A 26,298-nucleotide genomic window follows, 5' to 3' on the forward strand; every position below is an offset into this window, starting at 1 on the left:
TCTGAGTGCCCCTTCTCTTCTCCACATCCTTTCTGCTACGCTTAGGTGGTTTAGCACTGTCTTGGAGAACAGCGGCCATCTTTGCCTTGGGACGCTGAACAAAGAAATACTGCCAGTCTTTCATCATTCACAACCCCGGCTGTGGGGTTTGTGCCTGTTCTCCATCAAGTTGAGGAAGTTTCCCCATTTCCTTGTTTTCTGAGGGGTTTTCTCCCTTCATGAATAGGCATTGATCTTGTGAAATGCTTTTCCTCAAATTGCAGATATAATCGTGTGATTTTCTTTGTCTGGTAATATGGTAGGTGATATTGTTTTTACATTATGAATGTCTTGTTTCATGAATGGAGTAGAGAGAACTCAATTGACCACAGTTTAATTTGAGTCAAAGTTTTCAGGATTGCATTCGTCTTTGTATTGAAGACTGATTGCAGGTTTTGCTTGAAGTCTGTTATAATCTGTCTGACCATACACAAGTTGGAAGCGAGTGAGCACTCCAGAGGGAGCACGATCTGATTGATTTGTGTGTGTGTGTGACAGAGTTTCTCTGTAGCTTTGAAGTCTGTCCTGGAACTCGCTCTTGTTGATCAGGCTGGCCTCGAACTCACAGAGATCCTTCTGCCTCTGCCTCCCGAGTGCTGGGATTAAAGGCGTGCGTCACCACCGTCTGGCTGATTTATTTTTTAATACTGAGCCAGCCTGAGGTAGTTTAATATTCAGCCATCTCAGATAAACTCTGATCTGTGATAGTGTACAATTCTTTGTGTACTGCCATATTCTATTTGCAAATGCTTTGTTTAAGGCTTTTTCATCTGTACCTATGGAGTGTTAGGAATTTTCAGTTTTCTGGTTTTGTATTATGTTTTTAAAAACATTTCACATACATGAGAATGGGCCTTTATTTACTTACTTACTTACTTAGTTAGTTACTTATCTGTGTGTGCTGGTTCTCTCCTTTGACCACGTGGAGAATCCAGCTCAGTGGCCAGGCGTGGGAGCAGGCATCTTTACCTGCTGAGCCATCTCACTGACCCTGTTGTACTGTGTTTATGTAGTCTCGGTGTCCGAGTCATTCTAGTGTCCCAAAATGAGATGGGATATATATTCTACTTTTGGGAAGAACTACTGTCAATTGTTGTTAATTAGTTAATTCTTCAAACAGTTGGTAGAGTTTCCTCAGGAAACTCATACAATTGTAGACATTTCATTTTAGGAATTAAATAAAATTGTGTGTAGTTATATGTGTGTGTGTGTGGTTATATGTGCAGTTATATGTGGTTATGTGTGTATATGTGTGATTAGGTGTGCACGTGCACGTGGTTGTGTGTGTATGGTTACATGTGTGATTATGTATGTGTGTAGTTACATATGTGTGTGATTGTGTGTGTGGTTATGTGTATATGTAGCACAATTAATAAAAACCCAGAGATGGAATATTGGGGTTCAACCTGAAGATCAGAAAAGCAAAGCAGCCAGCCACTGGCTTTTATCTCTCTCTCAGTCTGAAATGTGATACTGCCTCCAGGAATCTTAGAGTGAGACTGTCTGAGAGCTGTCTCCTCCTGTTTTCTATTTCTCTTTAGGGCTGGGATTAAAGGCATACACTACTACCACCCAGTTTCTATGGCAACTAGTGTGGCTACTGGGATTAAAGGTGTGTGTCACCACTGACACACACAGGTCAGTGTGTGACAGGTCTTTAAGGCTGATCAGTGTGGCTGTTTTACTCTCTCAACTTCAGGCAAGCTTTATTTATTAAAAACTACAAATGAAATATCATTCCATGTGTAGTTATGTGTGTATGTGTGATTATGTGCATGTGTGTGGTTATGTGTGCATGTGGTTGTGTGTGTGTATGGTTACATATTTGTGTGGTTATGTATGTGTGTAGTTATGTATGTGTGGCTCTGTATGTGATTATGTAAGTAGTTACGTGTGTATGGTTATATGTGTGTGTGTGGTTATGTATTGTGTAGTTATGTATGTGTGTGGCTATATGTGGGTGGCTATGTGTGTATGTGGTTATATGCATATGTGTAGTTATGTATGTGTGGTTGTGTGTGTGTGGTTGTGTGAGTAGTTATGTGTGTGTGATTATGTGTGTAGTTATGTGTGTTTATTTGTGTGTGTGTGGTTATGTATGTATGTGGTTATGTGTGGTCATGTATATGTGTGTACATGTGTGGTGGCACATATGTGTCTGTGCACATGAGCAGAGCCAAAGGGAAATGTCAGCTCTTCTCTTTACTTCTCTCTGAACATGGGACCCACTGTTTTCCAGCGAGGCTGACAGGCACTGAGCTGGGCCATCCTCCTGTCCCACTGTAATGGGACAGGTTCTGGGACCATAAACTCAGGTTTACTTGCATGAGAAGCATTCTTACACACTGCCCCATCTTTCTACTATGGGATTTTTTAAAAATTACAGATTAACTTTTTTACTGAATAGAGGGTTCCTCAGATTGCCCTGTGTTTGGTGAATTGAGGTGGTTTATGCTTTGAGGGATGAGTGCAGCTTCTAAACTCCTCATTTACAGGCTGTGGGGGGCGGGGTTGTAGGATCTCTTGCCATCAGGGATCGTCTCTGCCTTCTTACGGTGGTAACTGTGTCCCCTCTTCTGTTGCTCCTGGCTTATTTTAGATGTTCATCAAATTTATTCTTTTTCCTCACAAGGATCAGCTCCTTGACTTTCTGTGTTATTTTATTCTTCAGTTTCTCTGATTTCTTCTCATGGACACATTTTTCCTCTTTGATGCAGGTTTATTTTGTTTTTTGGTTTTTTTTTCCTCACTTAGGTAGTTCAGGCTAACACTTTGAAACTATTCTTGGAACACATCGGCTGAATCCCATAGATGCTGTATTTTAACATTCATTCACTTTTGCAATTTTTCTTTGGGACATCACTGGTATTTCCTCTTTGGCCCGTGGATTGTTATTATTGGCATGCTGCATGTTTTCCAAATATTTGGTGATTTTAAAAAAGATTTTAATTTTTATTGTATATGTAGGAGCATTTGTCTGCATGGATGTATGTGAGCCGTGAGTTCAGTGCCCTCAGAGACCAGAAGGGGTGTTGGAACTCTGGAAGTGGAGTTATAGACTGTTGTGAGCAGCCACAAGGGTGCTGGGAACCAAATTTGGTCTTCTACAAGAACTGTCACCTTTTGAGCCATCTCTCTAGCCCAGTATTCTGAGCTTTTTTATTGTACTTTTCTTAGAGGAAGTCTGAGAACCTTTCAGAATTCGCTCTGTAGATTCACATCTCTGTTAAGCTGTGGCGGGAGGGCTTCTTCCCTGGTACACTGTATGGTGCATTCTACTGTCTGAACCATACACACCAGAATGACCTGTGTGTGTATGGTGCATTCTACTGTCTGAACCATACACACCGGCATGACCTGTGTGTGTATGGTGCGTTCTTCTGTCTGCACCATACACACACACCTGTGTGTATATGGTGCATTCTACTGTTTGAACCATACACACCAGAATGACCTGTGTGTGTATGGTGCATTCTACTGTCTGAACCATACACACCGGCATGACCTGTGTGTATGGTGCATTCTGCTGTGTGCACCATAAACACCGGAATGACCTGTGTGTGTATGGTGTGTTCTGCTGTCTGAACCATACACACCAGAATGACCTGTGTGTGTATGGTGTGTTCTGCCGTGTGCACCATACACACCGGAATGACCTGTGTGCTCTACCCTTGTGAGGTGGAATGGTCCAGAAATATTGACTAGAAACCTTGCTGGTTTCATTTAATTGTATCCTTTCTGCTTTTCTGTTTAATTGCTCAACCAGTTGTTGAAAGGTAAACACTGAAATCTCTGATTTCTCTCTCTCTTTTCTCACCCTCTCTCCTCTCTCTTTCTTTGAGACAGGGTCTCACTGTTCAGTCCTTGCTGTCTTGGAACTCACCATATAGACAGAGGTTGACCTCAAATTCTTAGAGATATTCTCCTGCCTCTGCTCCTTGAGTGCTGAGACTAAAGGTGGGCACCACACCAGGCATTTTTCTCTTTTTGAGGCAGTGTCTGTGGTCTGGTCTGACAATGTGTGGTCTTCCCTGTGTAGCTGGGGATAGTCTTAATATCTGATGTTCCAGCTCCCTCCTCTGGAGGGCTAGCATGTGTGTGCCACAGTCCCGACTTATAATAGCTTTATATATTAAAATAGCTAATTTTTTGAGACAAGGTGTCTCTCTCTCTCATATATATGAATTCCACCTGGCCCTTTAATTTGCCTCAAGTACTGGGACTACAGGCACAATGCCTGGATCAAAGTCTCTGATTTTACTTGTGAGTTTTTCTCTTCCGTGTTATCCACGTCTGCTTCTCTTATTTGTTCTGATGTCGCACGTTCGGGGTTATTATGTGATTTTAGTTGGCTGACTTGTTTATTATCTTATAATATTCCTCCTTGCCTTAGTTATTTCCTTTGGTCTGTGCTGACCTTATCTGATTTTAGTGCAACTCTCCTTGTTTCTTGTGATCAGTGTGGCACAAGACAGATTTTAGTTTCTTTTACTTTCAGCTGTTTGTGGTATGATGTTTGAAGTGAGACAGTTATGAAGCATTTATCTAGTTATTCTTTGTCAATAAAAACTCAGGAGTCAGATAGCGGGGTAAGAACGAGCAGAGAAGTGACAGAGAAGCAACCAGTGACCTCCTCTCTCTCCTTCCTCCAGCCAAAAAGGCCGAGAATCTTTCTAAGTCCCTCCCTGTGACTTCCTGTATCTCTCTCTCTGTCCTCGGTCCTCCAAAACCTCTATGGCTAATTTTGATCAAGTTATAACTAGTTCAAAGTAAATTTTATTGGTATTTTCAGAAGTTTCAGAATGAGATCAACTATCCCATAACACAGCTATGTCAATTTCTTAAAGCTGCCAAACCACAAATTTGTTGACTTAAAACAATTTTGGAGCCACTAGAGATTGAACCTGGGGCCTTGCACATGGTAGGCAAGCACTCTACCTTGAGCTGTAGCCCCACCCATTTAATTTTTTATTTTATATAGAATCTCATGATGTTACCCAGATTGTCCTTGAATTTGCCATTCTGCTTTAGCATCTACCAAGCCTGGAGAAGACACATTTATTCTGTAGGTCTGAAGTCCAAAATCAGCATCTGTGAGCTAAAATCATCTTCTTAGTAAAGCCATTGACATACCTCTCTAAATTCTTGGGTTCATCCTTACCGTTCCTCATGCCGTATATTCTTCTGCCTGCGTCTCAGGAGGACATTGTGATGACATTTGGGGCTCCCTAGATGATCCAGGACAACCCAATCCTGCCCATGCGGTCTTTTTGCCTATGATAAACCTTCACAGAGCTCATCTCTGGGGACCACCGCTCAGCCCATCCCGAGGGCACACAGTTGGGCTGGTCTCCACCCTGGGCTGGCACTGTGGGCGGGGTGAGAATCTTCAGTGGTCTGCCTGCTGGCAGGCTGAAGGGTTCTCTCCACTTCCTTGCTTAAGGAGACTAGACTCTGGAGGCCGCTTGGGTCTGTATTCTGAGATGTTTTGAAACGCTGCCTCCATTAGCTCCAAGGCTGAGTTATTTGGAGCAAAAGGATATAAATCATTCACCCTGAATCTGAAAACTGAGCTCCAGCAAAGGCACAAGCCCCGCTTTGTGTGCCTTTTCAGGGGCACGCTGCTGCCAGTGTAAGGGAAAGGCAGTGCTAGAGTCGTGGAGAAACGCCACTCCTGCCTGACTTCTCCCAAGGTCAAATGCCAGTCTCTCAATCTTTTATCACACCAGTACAGTCTCTTCCCTGTTTATGAAACACTCTCATGTGTGCTAGGCTGACCAAACCTTGTATGGGGGATGGTCTCGAACCCCTCATCTTCCTGCTTCTCATCCCGGGTTCTGAGATGAAGTGCATGTGCTATCCTGTGTTAAGTTTCTTTCTTCTGGTCTCCGTGTCCTGATAGCGCTTTGGGGAGTGTCCTCTACCCTTGGCGTGTGTTTCAGAATTGCTCCATCTAACTCTGGTCAGCAGAGCCTGCCCCCTGCTGGCCACAGTGAAAATGATTCTGTAGAGACAGGACAAGGAGCTTGGGTTGGGGGCTGTACACGAGGTGGCTCAGTGACCAGTCAAGTCACCTCGTGCACACTGACAGAGGAACTCAGGGGATTGTTGCTGGCTCCTGGCTTTTGCTTTACCCAGAAGGGTCCATCCGTTCGATTCAGGTCCGTGTTTTGTCCTAAATTTCAAAGCCCTTTCAAGACCGTTCATTTCATTACCGCCTGCGGATCATCTCTTGCCTTCTGGCACATCCCTGCTATAGCCGAATTATTTAGGGTTGCGTTCGTTTGTTGCTTGCAGTCAGGGTATTCTGACTGATAGCGCTGTGGGAAAAGAGGCCCCCGCTGGAAGGGTGTGGAGCCAAGAAATTTGTGTGCGCATGAGTCTTCAGTGGGTGTGTGATAGTCCAGAGGCTGGGGCTGGAGACGTCTTTAGAAATCCCGTGGCGTTCCACCTACGGAGTGCGGAGTGCGTCTCTGACAACATCTCTACAGACAGGCTTCAGCGTTGCTCAGAGGCCCTTCCGGAAGCGAGTGAGTCCCCCCAGGCAATTGGCATCACCCTTGGCTGCCTCCCATCATTTCTTTCTCTTATTAGCTAAAATTTGATGCGACCCAGCGCTGATCCTCCATATGTACTCCCAAACCCCCTCCTCTGCCCGGGCAGCTCTTCACAGACAGAATGCACCCTAGATAGGCATCCTCAGGCAGCATAAAGCTCATATCCCCAGGACTTAGGTCACTGCCTCCAGCGGGGATATTTAGTTCCAGTTAAACAATAGTCACCAATAAGTATGAGGCGCTGGGGCAAACCAGACACACAGAGAAGGTCAAAGTCCGGCAGGACCATCACCTCCTCATTCTGGACTCTCTCCTTTTTAAAATGTAGCCTCAAATAAGATTGGCTGTAAGGCAGCTTGCTGACACTCCTGCCTCTTCTGACTCATGGGGCTTAGTTCTCCCTAAGCCCTTTTCACACATGCTTCCACCAGCCCTCCCTTCTCTAGTTGGCCCCCAAGCTCCCTATTCTTCTGTGTTTTTTTTCCTTTGCGTTTACAGCCCGAGTTAAAAACATAGCAGAGCCTGACTTTGCTATAGCACACACAGGAGGCCGTACCTTCAGATTCCCTTGCAGCGTTGGTGGTGAGCACACAGAAGAAGGGCCCATTGGAAAGCTTAGCATCGCTCTCCAAGTGTCCAAACAGCTGGGAGCAGGAAGAGCCACAGCCCAGCTCCGGGCTGGCTGAGGTCTCTAAAGGCAAGCCTCTGCTCACGCGGTAACGGCTATTACTCATTTTCTGTTGGGAGCAGTTAATTCCGATCTTAACGTCAGACGGTTAGTGCCAAAGCTGAAGTGGACTGGCTTTTCTAAAAAGCAAGCCTATCTTCCAGGTCTGGTGCCTTGTGGCAGACCCTCCCAGTTCCGGTCTATGCTTTACACAAACTGCAGGAAAAGGCTGGTGATTTATAGGACACCTGGAGAGGTTGTGGGCAGGTGGGTAGCAGCCAAAGACAGCGGGTTGAATCTGCAGTTACTGACACCGCGCACAGTTGCTTTCAAAAAGGCTACAAAGTGGATTTGGATCATTGTGAAGCTTGGATCTTGTCCACAGAAGCCATCAATTACTTGATGTCATTTGGCTCCTGGCGGGGGGGGGGGGTCAGTTCACTTGATCATGTTCTGCTCTGTCAGCTCAGGGACTTCCATGTGTCTCTTTGGTCCCTCTGACTGCCAGTACTGCAGAAGGTGGGGTCCCCAGGTTCTAGGCTGCTCTCAGCAAGTCTTGACCTAAGGAGCTAAAGGGCGGGAAAGATGGCTCAGCAGGTAAAGGTGCTGCTGTTAGCATCGTAAGTCTGAGGACCTGAGTTCAGTTCCTGAGAAAGCAGGATGTGGTGGGGAATACCTGCAAAGCCAGCACCCCTGTGGTGAGACGGGAGCCGGAGGCGGGAGAAGCACCCAGAAGCTTATGAACCAGTTACCCTTGAGTACACAGTGCAGCAGCAGAAACAAGAGGCACCCTGCATCAAGGTACAAGATAAATACAGACTCCTGAAAGTGGTCCTCTGACCTCCACACATACACCATAATATAATGTATTTGTACACACACACACACACACACACACACACTAAAGGAAGGCTCTAAATCTTCCACTTCAGGAGACAAAGCCCTCCTACCCACACCATATAGTAGGCACATGCGCACATGCGTGTGTGTGTGTGTGTGTGTGTGTGTGCGCGCTCGCGTGCGCGTGCGTGCATGCACATTCGGGCATCCTGATCAGAGATTGTGTGGTATGAGTGAGCCATCCGTGATTCAGTCAGCTGTGCTGCATAACAAGTTACTCCGAAAGTTAGTGAGTTACAAGAACAGCGTTTATCATCTCAGAGTTTCTGTGGCTCTGCTCTTTTGGGTCCTCTTGGGCTCTCCCCATGCCTACATTCATCTTGAGATGCCCCTGGAAGCATCAGTTTCCTGGCCCACTTGTGTGACTGATGACGGTGTTCAGACGTTTGTGTGTGTGTATTTATTTTGGAGTGTTGTGCTGCTGGAGTACCCTGCACAGCGGGTAAGCTTTATTCCGCGGAGCTGCATCTCCAGTGCACAGAGGCCTCAGGTCAGCGTCATTATCTCACAAAGTCCCACAAGTGGGTGGATTAGGCAGCCTCACCACACTGACTCTATAGCACAATCCAACCTTCCTCCGGGGAGAGGAAGCCTGCAAGCCCAGAGAACCGCGCTAGACCCCAGGCTCAGTCATCTCACTGCAACCCTGCACGTGGGTCCCCATTGTGGGCTCAGGAGCTCCCATCTATGTCTGGGTTGGGACCTTGCCCATAGTGAGTGCCCCGGAGGTTGCTCTCAGATGCAGTTGCTTGAGCCCAAATCTTGGGGCTGTTGAGGCCAAGGGTAACCTAGAACTCACATAGAAGCTGAGCCCTGGGCATTCCGAGAACCAGGAAGGGAAGGTGTTCCTATTTTATTTCTGGGGAAGTTGAGCAAGATTGGAACCTGCTCTCTTGAAGTCAGGTTGTGGCCCTTTGGAAAACAGCAAAGTTCACATGACAGGTCGGAGCTGACTGAATTCTGAGCAGTGTGGAGACCAGGTTCATTTCCTGTTGGTGTGGTGTGCAGGGGCAAAGACCCTGTCTCTGAACAAGGAATTCAAGAAGAAGCCCTCAGGGGAGCCTGCAAGCTCTTCCTGAGAGATGCATTTCCTGGCGAGCCAGCCTGGCAGGAGAGGTGCAGTTCTTTGAGAAAGCACCTATGCAAATCACAGTTTGGGTAGAAAGCTACTTCAAGGCTCTGCTCTCCTCTGGCCCTGCTGCAGGCCCAGGCCCGCCTCTGCTGGAAGGAAGTCAGGCCTCCTCCCCACAGGAGGAAGGGCCCTCTTGCCTGTGGTTGGGCATTGTGCTCACTGGATTCCAAGTTGTCAGTCTCCCTGGAGGCAGGGCTCCGGGATGCTGACCCTGCAGATTGCTTTGTTAGGTTTCTCCCACAATTAATTCGGAAATTACCCACCTGCCCACAACCTCTCCAGGTGTCCTATAAATCACCAGTCTTTTCCTGCAGTTTGGTATAACCAGCGTAGACCCGGAGCTGGGAGGGTCTGCCACAAGGCACCAGACCTGGAAGATAGCTAGGCTTGCTTTTTAGAAAAGCCAGTCCCCTTCAGCTTTGGCACTAACCGTCTGAAGCAACTAGATTCACACGCATCATCTTTAAGCCTCACACGCCCTGTGGAGATAAGTCATGGGTGTGTGGAGTAGCCAAGCTCAGAGGCCCAAGGAGCGAAGGCTCCAGGCAGGACTAACACACTAGTGTCCTGACTACACATCCAGGCAGGGGAATTTCTCAGACTTCTCTTCACTTACACTGTCAGTCCAGCTTCTGGAGAGACACCACATGGCCTAGAGTCAGCCTCCTTTACACTTCTTTTTCCTTGCCCAAAGAACCCATGAGAAACCTGGTCCACCTCAGGGCTGTTGTGAGAATCCAGAGGTTACAAGCCTTGTAAACCCCAATGGCAGTGGGCTCTGTGGTGATATTAGTCAGGGACCGCTGGGCACCTGGGAAGGGCCCTGGCCTGGATCTGTGACTGACGTTAATTCACAGAGGAACTGTGGTTCATCAGTCTCCCTGCTTTTTGCTGTCAAGTGTGGGTAAGACTACAGGATCTTTGGGCTGTGTTTGGTGATAAGAGGGGCAGAAGAGGTTTTAGGGAAATAAACCAAGGGTCAATGTGACTTCCAACACCTGTCCCTGTAAGGGTCCCCTCTGCATCAGTTCACATACTCTTGGTTTTAGGTAACAAGGGCAGTCTCAAACTTGATTGGATGTTGTGTACGTCCAACAACAGAGCCCACCGGTAGATTGGAGGCTTCGAGGGTTGGTTCAGCTTGGTGATATTCTCAGGCTCCAGGTACCCATGGGCAGGCTGGTGTGTTTTAGGGTTACACACCCGGGTTTCACGTGACTGCCATGCTTCCAGGGGTCACACCCAATATCCAAAGATTTTAAAAGAAAAATACTGTTGATCTCTTCCTGTCCTTAAGAACAAATAGATGCCCTACCGGCACCTCCAACATATTGCCCGAGGGATCTCATTGGCCCAGAAAGTACCTGTGGCAAGAGTAGAGCTATCACCATGTCTGCCTTGGAAAGGCTGAGATTTAACTAGTGGGACCCCTGAGCAGGGAAGATGGCCACTAAGCCACCGCCCAACTGAAATTTGAACCAAATCAGGGCTATGTGTGTAAAGAGGGTGGGAAGGTGGCTAGCTGTGTTTGCCCCTTGAATACACCAGAGGGAAGATGGAGTGTTTTATTTCTGTCCCCAGCAGTACTCTGTACCATTCTCTTCTATCTGGTCACCCCCAGTCACACCACCGAAAGATCACAGTAGAAAGGCTGGGGACTGGGATATGGCAAAGCACTTGCCTGGCATGCACAAGATCCCGGGTTCAAACAGCCCTGTGGCTGTGCCCAGTCCCCATGAGCTTCTGGGAAGGGAAGGTGAGGATTTTATGTATTTATTTATTTTTGAGACAGTTTTGGAACCTGTCCTGGAACTAGTTCTTGTAGACCCGGCTGGCCTCGAACTCACAGAGATCCACCTGCCTCTGCCTCCCAATTGCTGGGATTAAAGGCCTGCGTCACCACTGCCCAGCTAAAAAGGACTCTTAACATGAAGTTGAAGAGTGGGGTGAAGTTTTGGTGGCTGAGTTAGAGAAACAAAAGTGAGAATACTCGCATAAGACACGATTTTCTCAGGGCTGGAGAGATGGCTCAGTGGTTAAGAGCACTGACTGCTCTTCCAGAGGACCCAGGATTCAATTCCCAGCATCCATATGGCAGCTCACAACTGTCTGTAATTACAGTTCCAGGGGACCTGGTGCCCATTACAAAACACCTATACACATAAAAATAAGAAATAAAAATTAAGAACAAAATAAGTTTTTCTCATGGTATGAGACACACTAATCCCTATCTCTGAACTCTCTCATCTTAGGTCAGGCTCTGGAAAGGAACTGGTCCAGCTGAAGTCTGAGCTGGGCTGCACACTGGTGGCTGAGTGAGGACAGATGGACAGATAAGGAGGCATCAGGAACCTCTGTGAACAGACTCAGAGAGAGGAGGGGTTCCCACGGGACAGGTCTTAGAGACAGGATGCAGGGTTAGGTGGTTCACCGAGGGAGTGGTCACTGAATAGGATTCATTGGGTGTCTCGAAATGGCAATGGTGACTGAAGCTCAGGGTGCAGGCAAGGCAACTATGGGAAATGAGGGCAGTGAGAGTGTGGCAGATGGTATAGAGAGGGGGTGAGAAGCTGGGACTCTGTCGCACCCAGTGGAACAAGCTTCCGGACAGGCTGGCATTGAGAGCAGAGTGGAGACAGGAGGCAGAAGTACCCTTGGGACCCTTGCTAATTGCTGGAGGCTGCAGAGGGCTAAGCTCTGTCCGGCATGGTCCTCATACTTTATTTCCGTGTCTCCTGCAGAACCGTAGCTGCCTTGCTTTACCCACCCCATCGAGAAGCAGCTCCAGGTTCCCAGGTATTGAGGAGGTCCCTCCTTCTCACTAGCCTGAGATCCATCCTGCCTCAGCTTCCCCATCCTTCTTTCTTCTGGGAGGGGCTGATCCCTGATCCCTGGACCTCTCAGACTCTGCCCTCCTGTACCTGGGAAACCCTCTGGGTTTAGCTGGAAATCTGAGCTTTGGCTCTCAGAAGGGGTGGGGTGTGGGACTGGTACCATGCAGGCTGAACTCTACAGGAAGCAGACAATGGGCCAGGCCATGAGGACCACTGCAAAGGCCATTTTGGTCTCTGCCAAGAAAATGACTTGCAGGACCAAGGGCAAGGGCTGGAAAGATGGTGCACCAGCTCATTAAGGACCCGCCTCTTTCTGCTCTCTCTCTGGCTATCCATCTAGGTTTTCTTTCTTTTTTTTTTTTTTAATGAAAAATGCTATTTATATTTTTGAGACAGAGTCTCCTGTATCTCAGGCTAACTTTGAACTTACCACATAGCCAAGAATGTCTTTGAACTTCTGGCCCTCCTGTCTTCACCTCCTGGGGGAAAGCAGGGGGTGCAGGTTTGCACCCCACACCTGGTATATAAGGTGCTGAGGCCAGAACCCAGGGCTCCCCACACCACCAAGCCCTCTGCTCACTGAGCCACAGCCCCGCTTCACCGCTTCAGTTTTCCATGCTGCTCACTGCTCCATTTGCTTTGAGAATTGAAGGAACTCTGACTCCCCTCCTTTCTTATTTCTTTTTAGCTCACATATCCATACAATGAGGGATGTAACCGGGCCCTGAAGGCTGCAGTCTCTTGCAAATCAACAGCCCTCTCCCACCTGCTGTCACTTCTGTTTTCAGAGTCTCCCTTAGGATGATGGCCAGACATAGTCTCCCTTACTCTGATAGCAATGACCGTGAAATTGTGCGAAGGTCTTACGCATCTCTGGGTTCCACAGAATGCACATGCATGGTATCCCTGCGGATCCCGTAATTGTGAGTGCACGTGAGCCCTGAGATGCATGAGCCCCGAGATGCATGAGCACTGAGATGTGTGACACTGAGATGCATGAGCCCCCCCGAGATGCGTGAGCACTGAGATGCGTGACACTGAGATGCATACGCCCTGAGACATGTGAGCCCTGAGATGCGTGAGCCCAGGCTTTTTTGTGTGTTGCAATGTGATCCTGGGAACAGCATTGCCCCAGCCCGTCCTCCATGCTACAGACTGCCATCAAAATTGCTTTTCATCAAGAAGTTTTTTCACAGACATTTTGTCTTGGCAGTGCCCACCCAGGAAGCAGCACTTCTTAGGAAGAGGGTGGACGCTGACGCCCAAGTTCCTCAGAATGGTGTGTGTGTGTGTGTGTGTGTGTGTGTGTGTGTGTGCGCATCTCTCTCACACACATACACACCAACACTACAAAATCAAGCAGAAACCCAAGGGATTCTGGCCTACATTGGGAAAACAAAACCAAATTTAGGAAACGAACTGCCCAGCTAACTGTGGGCCAACTTTAGGACCCTCTGTGTTTTTGTCTGTTTCATTATTGTTTTGTTTCTGAGACAGAGCTACGGAGTCCAGGCTGCTCTGGAACTTACTGCGTAGCCAGGTGGCCTCAGCCTTCGATGTGCTAGGATTGCGTGTGTGTGAACCACCTTCTCTTTCTTTTACACTTTTTTTTTTCAGCAATGGACAAACATTCTGATTTTATAATAAGAAAAACTAATTTGAACAAAGACAGTTTTGCACAAACTTCGTAGAAAATTGGGAGTGTGCTTTAGTAAACTGCAGTCACAAGCTGCAGATTCGTGTCCCCGTGGAGGAGTTGGGCTGGTATCTTTCTTAACTGAGCCCTTTTACTCTTCTGGGATCACCGCGGTGGTGGAAAGGAGAGCAGCGCTGAGGCGGCCAAGGCTCTCTCCTGGCCCCTAACCTCTGCAGGCCTTGTCATCTTTCAGCTCAAGTTGGGAAGGAAGCGCTCCAACCGAACTAAACAACCCAGGGCAAAGTCTGCTTTTGTTGCTAGTTTCCTCACCTTAATTGCAAAGCAAAATTAATTTGAAAGAAAATAAATGTTACAGCTCTGGGGCGAATTCTAACGAGCCTCCGGCAATTAGGGAAGAAAGCATCTAATTACCCGCAGCCTGTTGAGGTGCTAGGCCTGCTCACCTGCAAACTGGCTCTCAACAGAAAGAGGGGGAAGAGAGAAGAATGAACGCACAGGTCTCAGAGCACCCCTAAAACGGGAGCCGGAGAGTCTGAGTCCACAGATTTGGAGGAGAGTTACAATACGCTGAAATGTTCATAAGCATCCCGCCATCTGACTGCTCTGGCCCGCGGGAGACGCGGAAGGGGGTCCCAGTCTTCCAGGACCGCCAACCCAGTCCAGAGGGTACCACAAATCCAGTTTCCTCGGAGCGGCATCTTTCTTGGACACCAACCTTTCCTTGGGCGACATCTCACCAAATGCCGAAGCTTACGCTTCAGATGCGAAGGCTCAGCCAACCGGGCCGGTCTTTTGCCTGCTTTCTGACAACAGGACATACCAAGTTTCCACGATAAGGCAGCTTTTCCTGCCTCCTTACTCTTAACAACGAGTTTTTTTGTTGTTTTTCCCGCCTCCTTACTCTTTGCAACGAGTTTTTTGTTGTTGTTGCTGTTTTTTAACTTCGTTTACCACACCTTCCTCCCACCCTACCCCTACCGTTTGACGATCTCTTTCTCCCTCCTCCTTTAACTTCAGGAGAATCGTGTGAGGTAAACAATCACAAAATCCTATTTCGAAAGTGAGGACACTGGAGAGGCTTGTTTAAGGTTAATGGTGTTGTCAAAGCTCCCAATTTGGTAATTAGGAAACAAAGGCTCAGTTCCGGAACTAATGTGGGCAAAAACTGCTCCTTTTCAGCCCAGAGGAGAACGCACCCGGGGTGGAGGGGCAAGGCCATAGCACCATGCCCAGAAGAGACCACCAGGAGAGGAACGGACCTCAACACTATTCGGGAGTTACAGGGCTGAAAGGTACCTGCCTCCGGGTCATCTACCACCGCAAAAGCCCGGAAAGCTCATGATGCTGTTGAGTAGGAGAGTGTGGCTATACCAAAGAGAAGTTGCTAGAACTGTAAGTGGCATAGTCCCACCATCTGAAGGCACAGATGAAATAAGATGGAAACATTTTAATGTCTTTTATCTTGAGTATGTGAGAATGATATTTCAGATATATTGGGTTAAATAAATCTACTATTACAGCTAATCTCACCTGTTAATTTTTATTTTTTTTAATGTAGCTACAAGGAAAATTTAAATTACACTTGTGGCTTGTGCTGTATTTCTACTTGATGTGTGACTTAGGTAAATACTCTGATAGGAACCAAATTTACACGTCTTCGTGAACAGGATGCTACAATCTCTCTCTCTCTCTCTCTCTCTCTCTCTCTCTCTGTCTCTCTCTCTCTCTCTGTCTCTCTCTCTCTCTCTCTCTCTCTCACACACACACACACACACACACACCCCCCAATACTTTCATGGCATTTTTTTCACAGCCACTTCCTTCCTTATCAATATAACTACACATAAAGAGACCGAGTTTCTCTTGCTGGTGTTACTTTCTAACAGATTTTTTTATTAAATCAGTCCATCTAAAAAATTAGGCTGTCTGAAGGAAGGAAGTGGAGCTCTTCCTCAGTGCTCGATGTTTTTGCTCTAAAACCAAACCTTCCCAAGGGAAAGAGACAGGTTGGACTTTCCCCGACGTGAAGTTCTGATTTCCATGAACCTGCTGCCTCAAATAAAGAAGATGCACAATGAAATAAAAAAAAAACCTTTCTTTTAAAAAGATGGTTTTGTTAACCATCCAATTTATTACTTCTTCTTTCCTTTTTGTTCGAGGAGGGTACTGAGGCAGGCGGGGCGGAGGGCAAGTGAAGGAATAGCCAGCCCCAATTACTGTAAGCCATCCGTTTAACATCCTCCTTATCAGAAAACCAGAGTTTTGACTGGATAGTGACTGTTGACGGATGACCAATACATCTTACTCAGAAGATTCAATAATCAGGACATAATCTCTTCTTGGAGCTAGTCCAGGATCTTTGGGTTAAATACTCGCCAGCGATCTGTTCCCAATTCCTGGCCGGCTACTGGGCAGCCCTGGCTGGCTCACAAATGCTGCCAGATATGGAACGATGGATAATGGGAGGTGATTAAAAATGAGAGGGTAGCTGGGGGCGGTGGTGGCGCATGCCTTTAATCCCGGCACCCGGGGAGGCGGAAGCAGGTGTATCTTTAGAGTTCGAAGCCAGCCTGGTCTACAGCGCTGTTCCAAAGGCAGGTTCCAAAGCTATAGAGTAACCCCTGCCTCGAAAAATTAAAAACAGGGTAAAATTACACAGTTCTCCTGTGTAGCAGACAGTCGGAAAATCCAGGGGAGGGGGCTGGATCACACTGGGGAACTGTGTCTCAGTTATGATTGCGACCCAGGTTTGTGGTTCTCGGAAGCAGGTAAAACCAGCCCAGTTGAACAGAAACCTTTTAGTTTTTAAAAACTTCTTTTGCAATTTTGTTCTCTCTTTAAGAAGAAAGGCACTGTCCGAGCCTTTTTATTGTAGTAAGGTAGTCAAAAATACAAGAGGTCGAGAGTGTAGAGAGCCCGAGTTTGGCGCAGCACAGCACACATAGAATCCACCCGACTCCACCACAGTTCGGACCCTACAACTAGGCTGCTTTCCACCTTTTATAGTCTAGGACCCTCCCAAGTAAAAAGGGAAAAAGGCAAACACTTTGGAGCTTCGCATCAATGAGGGTCTCTTGCCAGTCCAAACGAGGTTGCAGCCTTCCTACGACCGCCCACGCCCAAAGCAAATCGGATCTGTGAACCGTGTGTAAGACACCGGACCCCTATGGTCCTCAGGGGCTTTGCTCGTGGGTCTCAACCCGATACACTTTTTAGTCCTCTCCGCCGGTTCCGGAGATTAATATCTTTCGGACCGTCTTGGAGTCTGTGAGGTTTCGTGCCTACCTCCGGCTCACATGGCAGACACGAACCGATCCACCGCGCCCGTATAGGCGGTGGCGTGGCGGGCGTGATAGGCGCCGCCACCGCCCGCTCCGAGCTGCCCGCTGGGATTGTAGCAGGGCCCCAGCGCCGCTCCGAACTGGCCCGGCGACGTGCGCCCATAGAAGTCCACCGCGGCTTCCACGCCGCCGCCGCCTCCCGCGGGGGGCGAGGCGGGTCCCGCTAGGCGGCCCGCTGCAGCGGCGGCGAAGAGCGCGCTGCTCGCCCCCTGCGGGTACGCGCCGTCGGGGCCCGCATAGGCGGCAGCGTAGGCGGCGGGGTTGACGGGTCGTGCGCCCGCGCAGACCGACGGCTGGAAGCTCCCGGTGCCGGCCGCGCCCGCCGCCGCCGCCGCGAAGGCACACGAGCCGCCGGCGGCCGCAGACGTCGCGGGGCCCAGATCCGGGCTGAGCGGCCTCTCGGGAACCAGGCCGAAGACGCGGCAGGGCCCCGGCGACGCGGCGGGGTAGTAGACCGGCGGGGGCGCAGCGAGCGGAGGCGCGTAGCCCGCGTAGACGGCGCCCGGGTAGGCCGGCCTCGCGGTGGGCACGGCGCCCGGGAAGATGGCGGCGGCGGCGGCGGCCGCAGCGGCAGCGGCATCGTGCATGTAGGCGGGGTAGGTGGACAGGTCCGAGCGCTTGAAGCGCTTGCGGCGGCGCAGGAAGCTGCCGCTCTCGAACATGTCCTCGGCGTTGGGGTCGAGCGCCCAGTAGTTGCCCTTGCCCGGGCGGCCCGCCTCGCGCGGGATCTTGAGGAAGCAGTCGTTGAGCGTGAGGTTGTGGCGGATGCTGTTCTGCCACTTCTTGGGGTTGTCGCGGTAGAATGGGAAGCGCTCGGTGATGAACTTGTAGATGCCGCCCAGAGTCAGGCGGCGCTCGGGAGCGTGCGCGATGGCCATGGCGATGAGCGCGATGTAGCTGTAAGGCGGCTTCCCCCGCTGCAGGGGGCGCTTGCGTCGCCGTCCCCCCGCGCCACGGCCCGCTGCCTCCGCCGGGACCCCCGCGCTCGCCGCCGCCTCGCCGCGCTCCTCCTTCACGGCCGCCAGCGCCTCAGGCTGCGGCGGGGGCGGCGGCGCGCTCTCGGCCGTCATGGCGCCGTGGTCCCCCGTACCCCCCGTCGTCCGCCGCTGCCGACGGCCCCGCCGGCCTGGGACTCCCGAAACCCCGGGTGCCTACGCCGGGTTCACGCTGCTGGCAGTGAAAGCTCTGCGAGCGTGGGGACCTCGGGACCCGGAGCGCCGCGCTCACCGACGGCTCGGCTGGGGCGCGGGCCGGAGGGTCTTCGGTGCTCTGGTTTTAGGCGATCAGGGGGTCCGGACGCGGCTCCGAAGACGAGGTGGCGGCAGCTGTTTGGGCGAACCTTCGGGTCCCAGGACGACTGTCGAGGATGTGCGAGTAGAGGAGGCTGCGGGCGAGGGCAGTCAATGGAGGCGCCGTAGACCCCGGCCGGGGCCGCCCATGCCGCGCCCCTGCGACAGAGATACAAGCCCAAGCCAAGGGCAGAGTGGCGAGACCAGCGGCGGGCCGGGCCGGGTGGCGGGTGACTCGCTCGGCTCAGCAGCCCTGAACTCCAGCTCGGAGCGCGGCCGGTGTGGTGCTTGCTCTCCTGCACACACCTGGGCCAGCTCCTCCCTCCGCCGGCTTCTTCTCCTTAAAGGCGCCAGCAAGCACGGGGCGTAGCCGGTTCCCTGCCCGCCCCCGACTGCCCCCCCCCAGTCGGCTGGCACACCTCCCCAGGTAGCGGCGGCCGCTCAGCGGGAGCCCCACAAACGTCAGAGCGGGGAGGGCTCCTGGAGATCCTGGGGCCGTCCCTTTCTGCGCGCCAAGCGGGAGACTGAGGCCCTAGGAGTCCAGGAGTTCTCCGTGCCAGTTTCAGCACTCCAGGATTTCTGTTGGTGTCTGCGGAAAGTTGGGGGTCTCAGGTGGAAAGAAGCTTCACTGCATTTTCTTGTCCAGAGAGGGTAAGAACTGGACGAGGGTGGGGCGCGTTTAATTATTGTGGGGAGGAGAATAGGAAGTTCTTGGGATGTTTTCCTAACCCAGGTCTGGGCTACCCGGCCCACTCTCCTCCGGTCCGATTCTTTTTCAGAAGAGAATTTCCAGGTTCATAGTCAACTTCATTGCCCTTAGGAACCTGCAGCCTGCGCCTGTTTTAGTATGAGCCACAGGTAATCCGGTAGTTCCTAGACTGTCCGGAGGTTTTATATCTCTAGAGGTATTTAGAAAAGTCTCCCCAGCGCTAGGTGGCTGGGGACCCTTCCCTACACGCTGGGGAGTGATGCCCGGGCAGAGACGACTTGGCTCCTGCTCTCTAGCGGTCAGCTCTCCTTTCCTCCGGTACTCCGGGGCCAGATTGTGCCGGCTGGCTCTAGAGGCTTCGTTGGAGGCTGCTGCAGGCCAGAGTGTGCCAGCTGGCTCTAGAGGCTTCGGTGGAGGCGGCTGCATTCTGCTCACAACTCTGCTGTTCCAAGGTGTCCGGTTTCTGCCTTCCTGTGGCAGGATTCGGTGCTAGAGCGAGACTCTTGGTGGTGCAGCTCCGTCGGCTGGTTCGCTTTCTGGACATTTTTTGGGACCTGTTTCGTTCCCGTCTCAGGAATCTAAGGCTCGAGTCTTAAGATTCTGATCTTGGAAGCCAGAGGCCTCAGCCAGGAAGTACCACTCCTAGGAGTGGGAACTGTGGGTGCAGAAACGTGTGGAAGGTGCCCGGTTGGGAAGAAGAAGCACCGGGGAGGGTTGAGATCTAACGTGGGTGGCCGGGCCTTCTGGTTTTGTTGCGGTCTTCAGTGAACACTGGGTGGTTGCCTTTGGAAAACAGAGGCAGAGAACCCAGACCCTCTCCCTCAGTTGACCTGGGCTTGCTTGAAGACACCTCCCCTCCCCCTCCGCGCCCCCATCAGGAGTGTTCCAGCGAATGCCGCCCTCCCTCCCTGCAGTTTCCTTCTTCTAAAGAGACTGGGGAAATCCTGTTTCTTTTTCCCAAAGCAAACTTTAAACTAATGGTTCTCTATATTTCCAAGATTCCAAGACTTGTGTGTCCAGATTTTAAATTCCGAGTCACTATGTCAGTGTGATTCTATACATTCTTGTGGCTATAAATATCTGGTAAACTTCTAAAAGACTGTTGAGGGGCATGCAAGGTGGCAAAGTCTGTGGGCCCGAGAAAGACCTCTAGATGTAGTCCTCTACAAAAGGGTGTGTGTGTACCTGAGCTAGGGCTAGTGCAACACACACGCACACACACACACACACACACACACACACACAATTAGTGAATGTGAAACATAAAGGGGCATTATATAAAGATACTAGAACTAAGGCTTTGCGCCCAGCCTGGCTCCACTTTGGAAGTTGCTGCTTCTCTGGTTTGGTTTGTTTTCCTTTCCTATGCTCTGAAGCGTATCGTATTTAACTTGAATTCCCACACAGGAATTGGGTCTTAATAAATCCACAATTATTATCTTCCTTACTTCCAAAATATGAGTAGCAGACTGACTATTATGTATTGGACTAAAAGAACAGAACCTCGTTCTTGTGATTTGTCACAGTATGCTTTAATGTGGTCCAACGACTCTCTGATGACCCCGTTGAGCTCCTGTGCCTATGGCTAGATGCCTCCAGGTCTCAGTGGTTTCTGGTCCTGCACACCTCATTCTTCTAGAATTCTGATTTCTCTCCACTTTCCTGCACCTCTGCTCAAAGGGTGCTGCTTTGGCCTTCTGGGATTCGGATTCTCAAGATCACAACTGCCATATTTGATAAACAAAAGATTCCTGTGATCCTGTCACATAAAATTTTATTCAGATAATGTACTTCTACATCCCGTAGGTTGAAGATTCTATCCATACTGCAAAATTTTGACAAATTGTTTGACTAATACAAAGGCCATAAGTTTTCCCATTTGGATTAAAGCAATATGGAAAAATTTTCTCCTAGCTTTCCCCTTTGCTTCCTTCTTAGTTTTTGTTGTTGTTCTTGTTTGTTTCTTTGAGCAGGGGTGGGTTGGTAATGATCAAGTTCCCTCTTTCTGAGGTGGGGCCACAGGCTCCACTGGCATTCTATTGAATGCTCGAGGGCGATGGGATACCAGTCCAGCAGAGGTGGGGTTGGTAGCTAAGCGTGGGCCAGTCTGTTTCCTTACAGTAGCCAACCACAGTGTTCCCAGCACCTCTTGGGGAAACTTACTCCATTAATGGTGTGTGTGTGTGTGTGTGTGTGTGTGTGTGTGTGTGTTGCTGAGGTGCACAAACCTGGAAGTCTTCTGCAACACTGACTTTCTCAGGTTTGAAGCTCCCAGGGAGGGCTTTTGAATGAAATCCAAGGCCATGGAAAATTCATCTATATTCCTTGACCCATGCATCTCTGTCTAAAGAGTTCTTGGGGGTTGGAGCTGGAGGGAGACTGGGCCCAGGTCTTGGACCAGGATCTTGGATGAAAGGGTATAGGCCTCTGGTTCTTACCCCCGGGGTGACCTCTTGGTCTCTGTCCTGGTTGCTTCTTTTAACCCTTCTCATTTGTTCAGCAGCAACAGAAGGTGCTTGCCCATCTTGGAGCGGCACAGCCACCATTATCAGAGTTATTTGAGGGGAGTCTGTCAGGTCCCACGGTTCCAGAGAGCATGCAGAGCACTGTGCTGCCATAAAACAAACAAACAAAACAAAACTGCCCAGTGTGGTTGTGACAACCCCAGGCCCAGGGTTTGGGAGTCAGTCTGGGGCCTTATGAGACTTCGATTTACCCTTGGGTGAAATGAGGGATCTTTTACCCACGTCCTTTCTCCTCAGAAATGAGTAGTAGGGTGGGTGCTCATAGCCACCCCTCAGTCGTTTTCTTCATCTTTTATGTTGTTTTCAGGTTGAAATATGGGTGCAGAGAAAAGACATGCCACCAACATTCTAGCCTGTGTCACTGTGGACCGAGGTGAACTGCCCCCATCGAAGAAGTTCTAAGTAATTAAGTCAAATATTTTTTTTGTGGCCTAGCTGGCCCAGCGCGCGCACGTGCGGGTGTGTGTGTGTGTGTGTGTGTCAGTGTGCAGGGACCTTGAATCAGGCTCCCAGGGTAGGGTGGGGACCCCCCTTCCCCATCCCCACCCCCAGAGCTGGCTTAGAAAACGCTTTCTTGCAGGTCATTCATTTAACCACTGTGAACGGAATTGTCATTCCGGGAGAGTGGGATTCAGGAACCGGGGTCCAGGGAGCGGCCCTCCATCAGCTTAAGGAGGAGCCTTTCTATGGGTGCCATGAGCCCTCCCCCAACACCAGTCACAGGGCCAAGGGCTTTCCTGGACACTGGACTCTACAAGTGGGTACCGAGAGCAGGAGCTGTTTGGAACCGCCCGGAGTTCCGAGCTCCGTAGCGCTGCAAAGGGGCAGGCGGTCCAGAGCGCCGAGCACCGGCTCACGTCGCACTGCCGGCCGCCCTAGGGTGGTACACCATGCTTTTGGCTCCGAGTGTTTTCACCCAGGACATCAAAGGCTCCATCACGCGCCGCGGGCTGGGGAGGGACAGGGTGGGGTGGACAGCGCCTTTTCATCCTCCCTGATCCGTTCACGCTCACGCTGATTCGATTCCAGGATCCAAGGTACACGAAAGGTCTTTGATTCCTAGGACAGGGGCGGAGCTCTGTGTGAGGCTCGGAGCCTCCCCGAAGCCCAGAATTTGCAGGCATGATTGCTCGTCTTTATTTCGGAGGAAATAAACTTAATTACTTAATTACGCGGCACCCATAGAGAGGCGCTTCCTCAAGCTGGTGGCAAGGTCTGCTCCCTGGACCCCGTTCCCGTACCCCACCCACTCTGGTGTGTAATTCTGATTACAGCATTTAAGTGAATGAGCTAAGCCAGCTCTGGGGGTCCCCACGTTACTCTGGAAGCCTAAAAGTCAAGGTCTCTGCACTGTCTGCCGCCCCCACCCTCCCTAGCACGGGAAGGCTTGAATTCTCAGTTAGGCTACAGAAAACATTTTACTTAATTACTTGGTACATCTTCAGTGGGGGGCATCTCAACTCCGTCCACAATGGCACAGGCTGGAATGTTTGCTGCTTGTCTTTTTTTGCTGAGGAAATACTAGGCAGTCTTGAAAAGACCATACATTATCCCTTCCCCTTCAGCAGAGAGTTGTCCGGACTAGATGCTAGCTCTAGTCAGAGGCACAAGAAGATGCTATGACCTGCAGCATCTTTTCCTTGGGTCCTGGACACCTCCAGCTGATCCAGTGACCAGGACGGCTCACTCTGCCGCTCTGTTCCCAGTTTGAAAAGAAGCAGGTGGTGGCCTCCAGAGCTAGAAGACATTTGGGCCAGGGTGCCTGGGTGGTGGTGGTGGTAGTGGTGGTGGTGGTGGTGGTGGTGGTGGTGGTGATGGTGGTGGTGGTGATGGTGGTGGTGGTGGTGGTGGTGATGGTGGTGGTGGTGATGGTGGTGGTAGTGGTGGTGGTGGTGGTGGTGGTGGTGGTGGTAGTGGTGGTGGTGGTGGTGATGGTGGTGGTGGTAGTGGTGGTGGTGGTAGTGTCTATGCTCCCATCCTCTGCACCTGCACCTGTCTTTTGAGAGGGATTTTTTTGGGGGGGTTCCAGAGTTCTGGGTGCCTGCCTGATATCACCTTCAATTATTATGCCTGTTAGGGTCCTTTCAGAGTCACTCCTGATTCTTGACTTGGGACAGGAAGAGGAAAGTCAGTGGGTTCCCACAGCCCGTATCAACCTCTCCCTCCCCTCCTGGAGGGGCAAGAACAGGGCACATGGATGTCTATCCACATCTACCCAGGAGGATGCTGGGAGCTGTGAGGAGGGGAGGGACTCAGGCTCTAAGATACCAGATTTTCCATGTATAGGAGGCTCCAAACAGCCTCCTCCAGAGGGCATCCTCTGTGCAGGACCCAGATGACTTGGCTGCCCACAGGGCCTCATTCTTCCCAGTCAGCCACAGGCAAGGTCAAGTGCACTTTGCTAGTCCTGCCATTCACAGCTCTTCCCACACAAGCCCTTTCCATCTGTATTTCTTCCCCGAGCATTCGTTCCTCTTGTTTTTTTGTTTTGTTTTGTTTTTTTTCGAGACAGGGTTTCTCTGTTGCTTGGAACCTGTCCTGGAACTAGCTCTTGTAGATCAGGTTGACCTTGAACTCACTGATATCCTCCTGCCTCTGCCTCCTGAGTGCTGGGATCAAAGGTGTGCGCCACCACCATCTGGGCATTCATTCCTCTTAAAAAATTATTTTTATTGTGCTCTTTGAGACAGAGTCTCAAGTGTTCCCGACTGGTCTCAGATCACTCTCTGAGGATGACTGGGATCACAGGCATGCACCTCCACACCTGGCTGGTTTGGTGCTGGGGATCAAACCCAGGGCTTCTGTAAGCTAGACAAGCACCCTGCCAACTGAGCTACATCCCCCAGCCTTCTTCTCCCAGAGTCTTAAGACAGCATTCTCAAAGAGCTCCAGAAAAGCAAAGATATACAACCATAATCCCATGAAATACATGATAAAGAAATTCAGATAAGCTGGGGCAGGCCAGGGTGTTTGGCCTCTGAGTCTCTTCCAGGTAGACTCAGAAGGGTTCCCTGAAGGGGGAGAGAGAATATTTGAACTCCTGTTTTTCTAGGCTAAGAATGAGAAGTGTGACTTCATGCCATTGGGTATGCAGGTTACCAGTTCAGTTCAGGAAGAGTGAATATGCACGTGTGTGTGTGTGTATGCGCGCGCGCGCGCATGCGCACGCACTCACGCGTGCACCCACGCCCACACCCACACCCTGTGTCCATTAATCAGCAAGGTAGGTCTCCGCTGGGGGGCTAGTTAGGAAAACTGAGTCTGCCTTCCTAGTGTGGACATAATTCAGGAGTGACAAAATGTGAGAAATTGTATTGGAGGTTCCTTTAGGAAAGATCAACCTGGGTGGGTGTTATGTGGGTCCATACCTTCCCTGAACTCTGACCAAGCTAACTGCCTCCAGCGGGTGGGACTAATGGTCCGCTAGAACTTGGCTTCAGGTCAGTCGAATAACAGTAATAAAGTCTCAAACGTCTGCAGGACTTGTGGGGGGAAGTGACAGAGGGCAACTCTTTGGAAGTGGCGAGCAGATAGAGATGGCAGGTTTTGGCAAAGCCTCTCAGTTACCTGCCACACTGGGGTTAGTGTCCTAGGACTGTACTGGAAGCAGGAACCTGACATCAGCTACAGAAGGCCTCACACCAGCACCTGACCACAGCCCCTGCAAGTATCTGTCCCTTCCCCTTTTAAGGTCCTAACCCTCTCCTGGATGACCGCTGTACTCCTGGTTCTGTCTGTGCCACCTTTGGGGAGCATTTGCGAGTCAGAGGTGATTCGTATCAGCTTTACCTGGTGAATGACCAAGATGGTCCAAGTGGCTCCACCTCTAAGACATTCTCTGCTGACCCACCTTCCAGTCCTCCTCCTGTGGGGACCGGGTCTCTCAAACCTGTCATTCATAGTTTTGGAACAACCTGAACATGAGTAGAAATGGATTGACTGCAAGAGATGAGAGGGAGCGTCCTCACCACCATGCAGGGTTGGTCAGCATTTTATCAATGACCGAAAGGTAAGCTGATTGGGCTGTGGCTGACCACATGGAGGTGCTGATGCTGGTAGCTGACAGACCCAAAAATTACGTGGCAGTAATCTCCACGTGGGAGACAGAGCCAAAACCAACAAGGAGACATTTTAAAAGTGTTATGTAAACATTGTAATGTTACAGGAGACAAACTAAGAGGAAAACAGTCCCCACATGCCAGTTAGCTGCCATTCATCCACTGGCATTTTCTCTTCTGTGTTTTCTTCCTCTTTGAGTTCTTGTACATGTAAAGAACACAGGGTTCACACAGATGCTGCCACACTGTAGGTATAACTTTGTAGTTTCTGCAAACAGAATATTATATTATTTTGTAAATATAAATACACGAAACATCTCACTTTTGTGTGTATATATGCTCCCCTCCCTCCCTCCCTCTCTCTCTCTCTCTCTCTCTCTCTCTCTCTCTGTGTGTGTGTGTGTGTGTGTGTAGACCAGAGATCAATCTCATTCTTCTGTTGCTGTCCACCTTGTGTTTTTGAGACAAGGTCTCTCTGTACCTGGAGCTCACTCATTAGTTCCAGCTGTCCCGGAACTCGCTTTGTAGACCAGGCTGGCTTTGAACTCACAAAAATCTGCCTGCCTCTGCCTCCCAAGTGCTGGGATAAA

General features: G+C 50.2%; 1 protein-coding gene across 1 annotated transcript; it reads right to left on the minus strand.

The window, feature by feature from the left end:
* Positions 1-15,658: 15,658 nt before the first annotated feature.
* Positions 15,659-18,342, minus strand: Foxe1 (forkhead box E1). Its single transcript, XM_085677191.2, has one exon. The coding sequence runs from the start codon at positions 18,195-18,197 to the stop codon at positions 17,079-17,081; it is 1,119 nt and encodes a 372-aa protein (XP_085533317.2). The 5' UTR covers positions 18,198-18,342; the 3' UTR covers positions 15,659-17,078.
* Between the last annotated feature and the right edge of the window lie 7,956 nt (positions 18,343-26,298).

This window comes from Myodes glareolus, chromosome 16 (genome assembly GCF_982192425.1).
Source record: "Myodes glareolus chromosome 16, mMyoGla1.1, whole genome shotgun sequence".
Taxonomy (NCBI): Eukaryota; Metazoa; Chordata; class Mammalia; order Rodentia; family Cricetidae; genus Myodes; species Myodes glareolus.

What these genes read in the sequence shown, in the direction of transcription:
- Foxe1 (XM_085677191.2), bottom strand. Translation starts at nt 18,197, where the DNA reads ATGACGGCCGAGAGCGCGCCGCCGCCCCCGCCGCAGCCTGAGGCGCTG.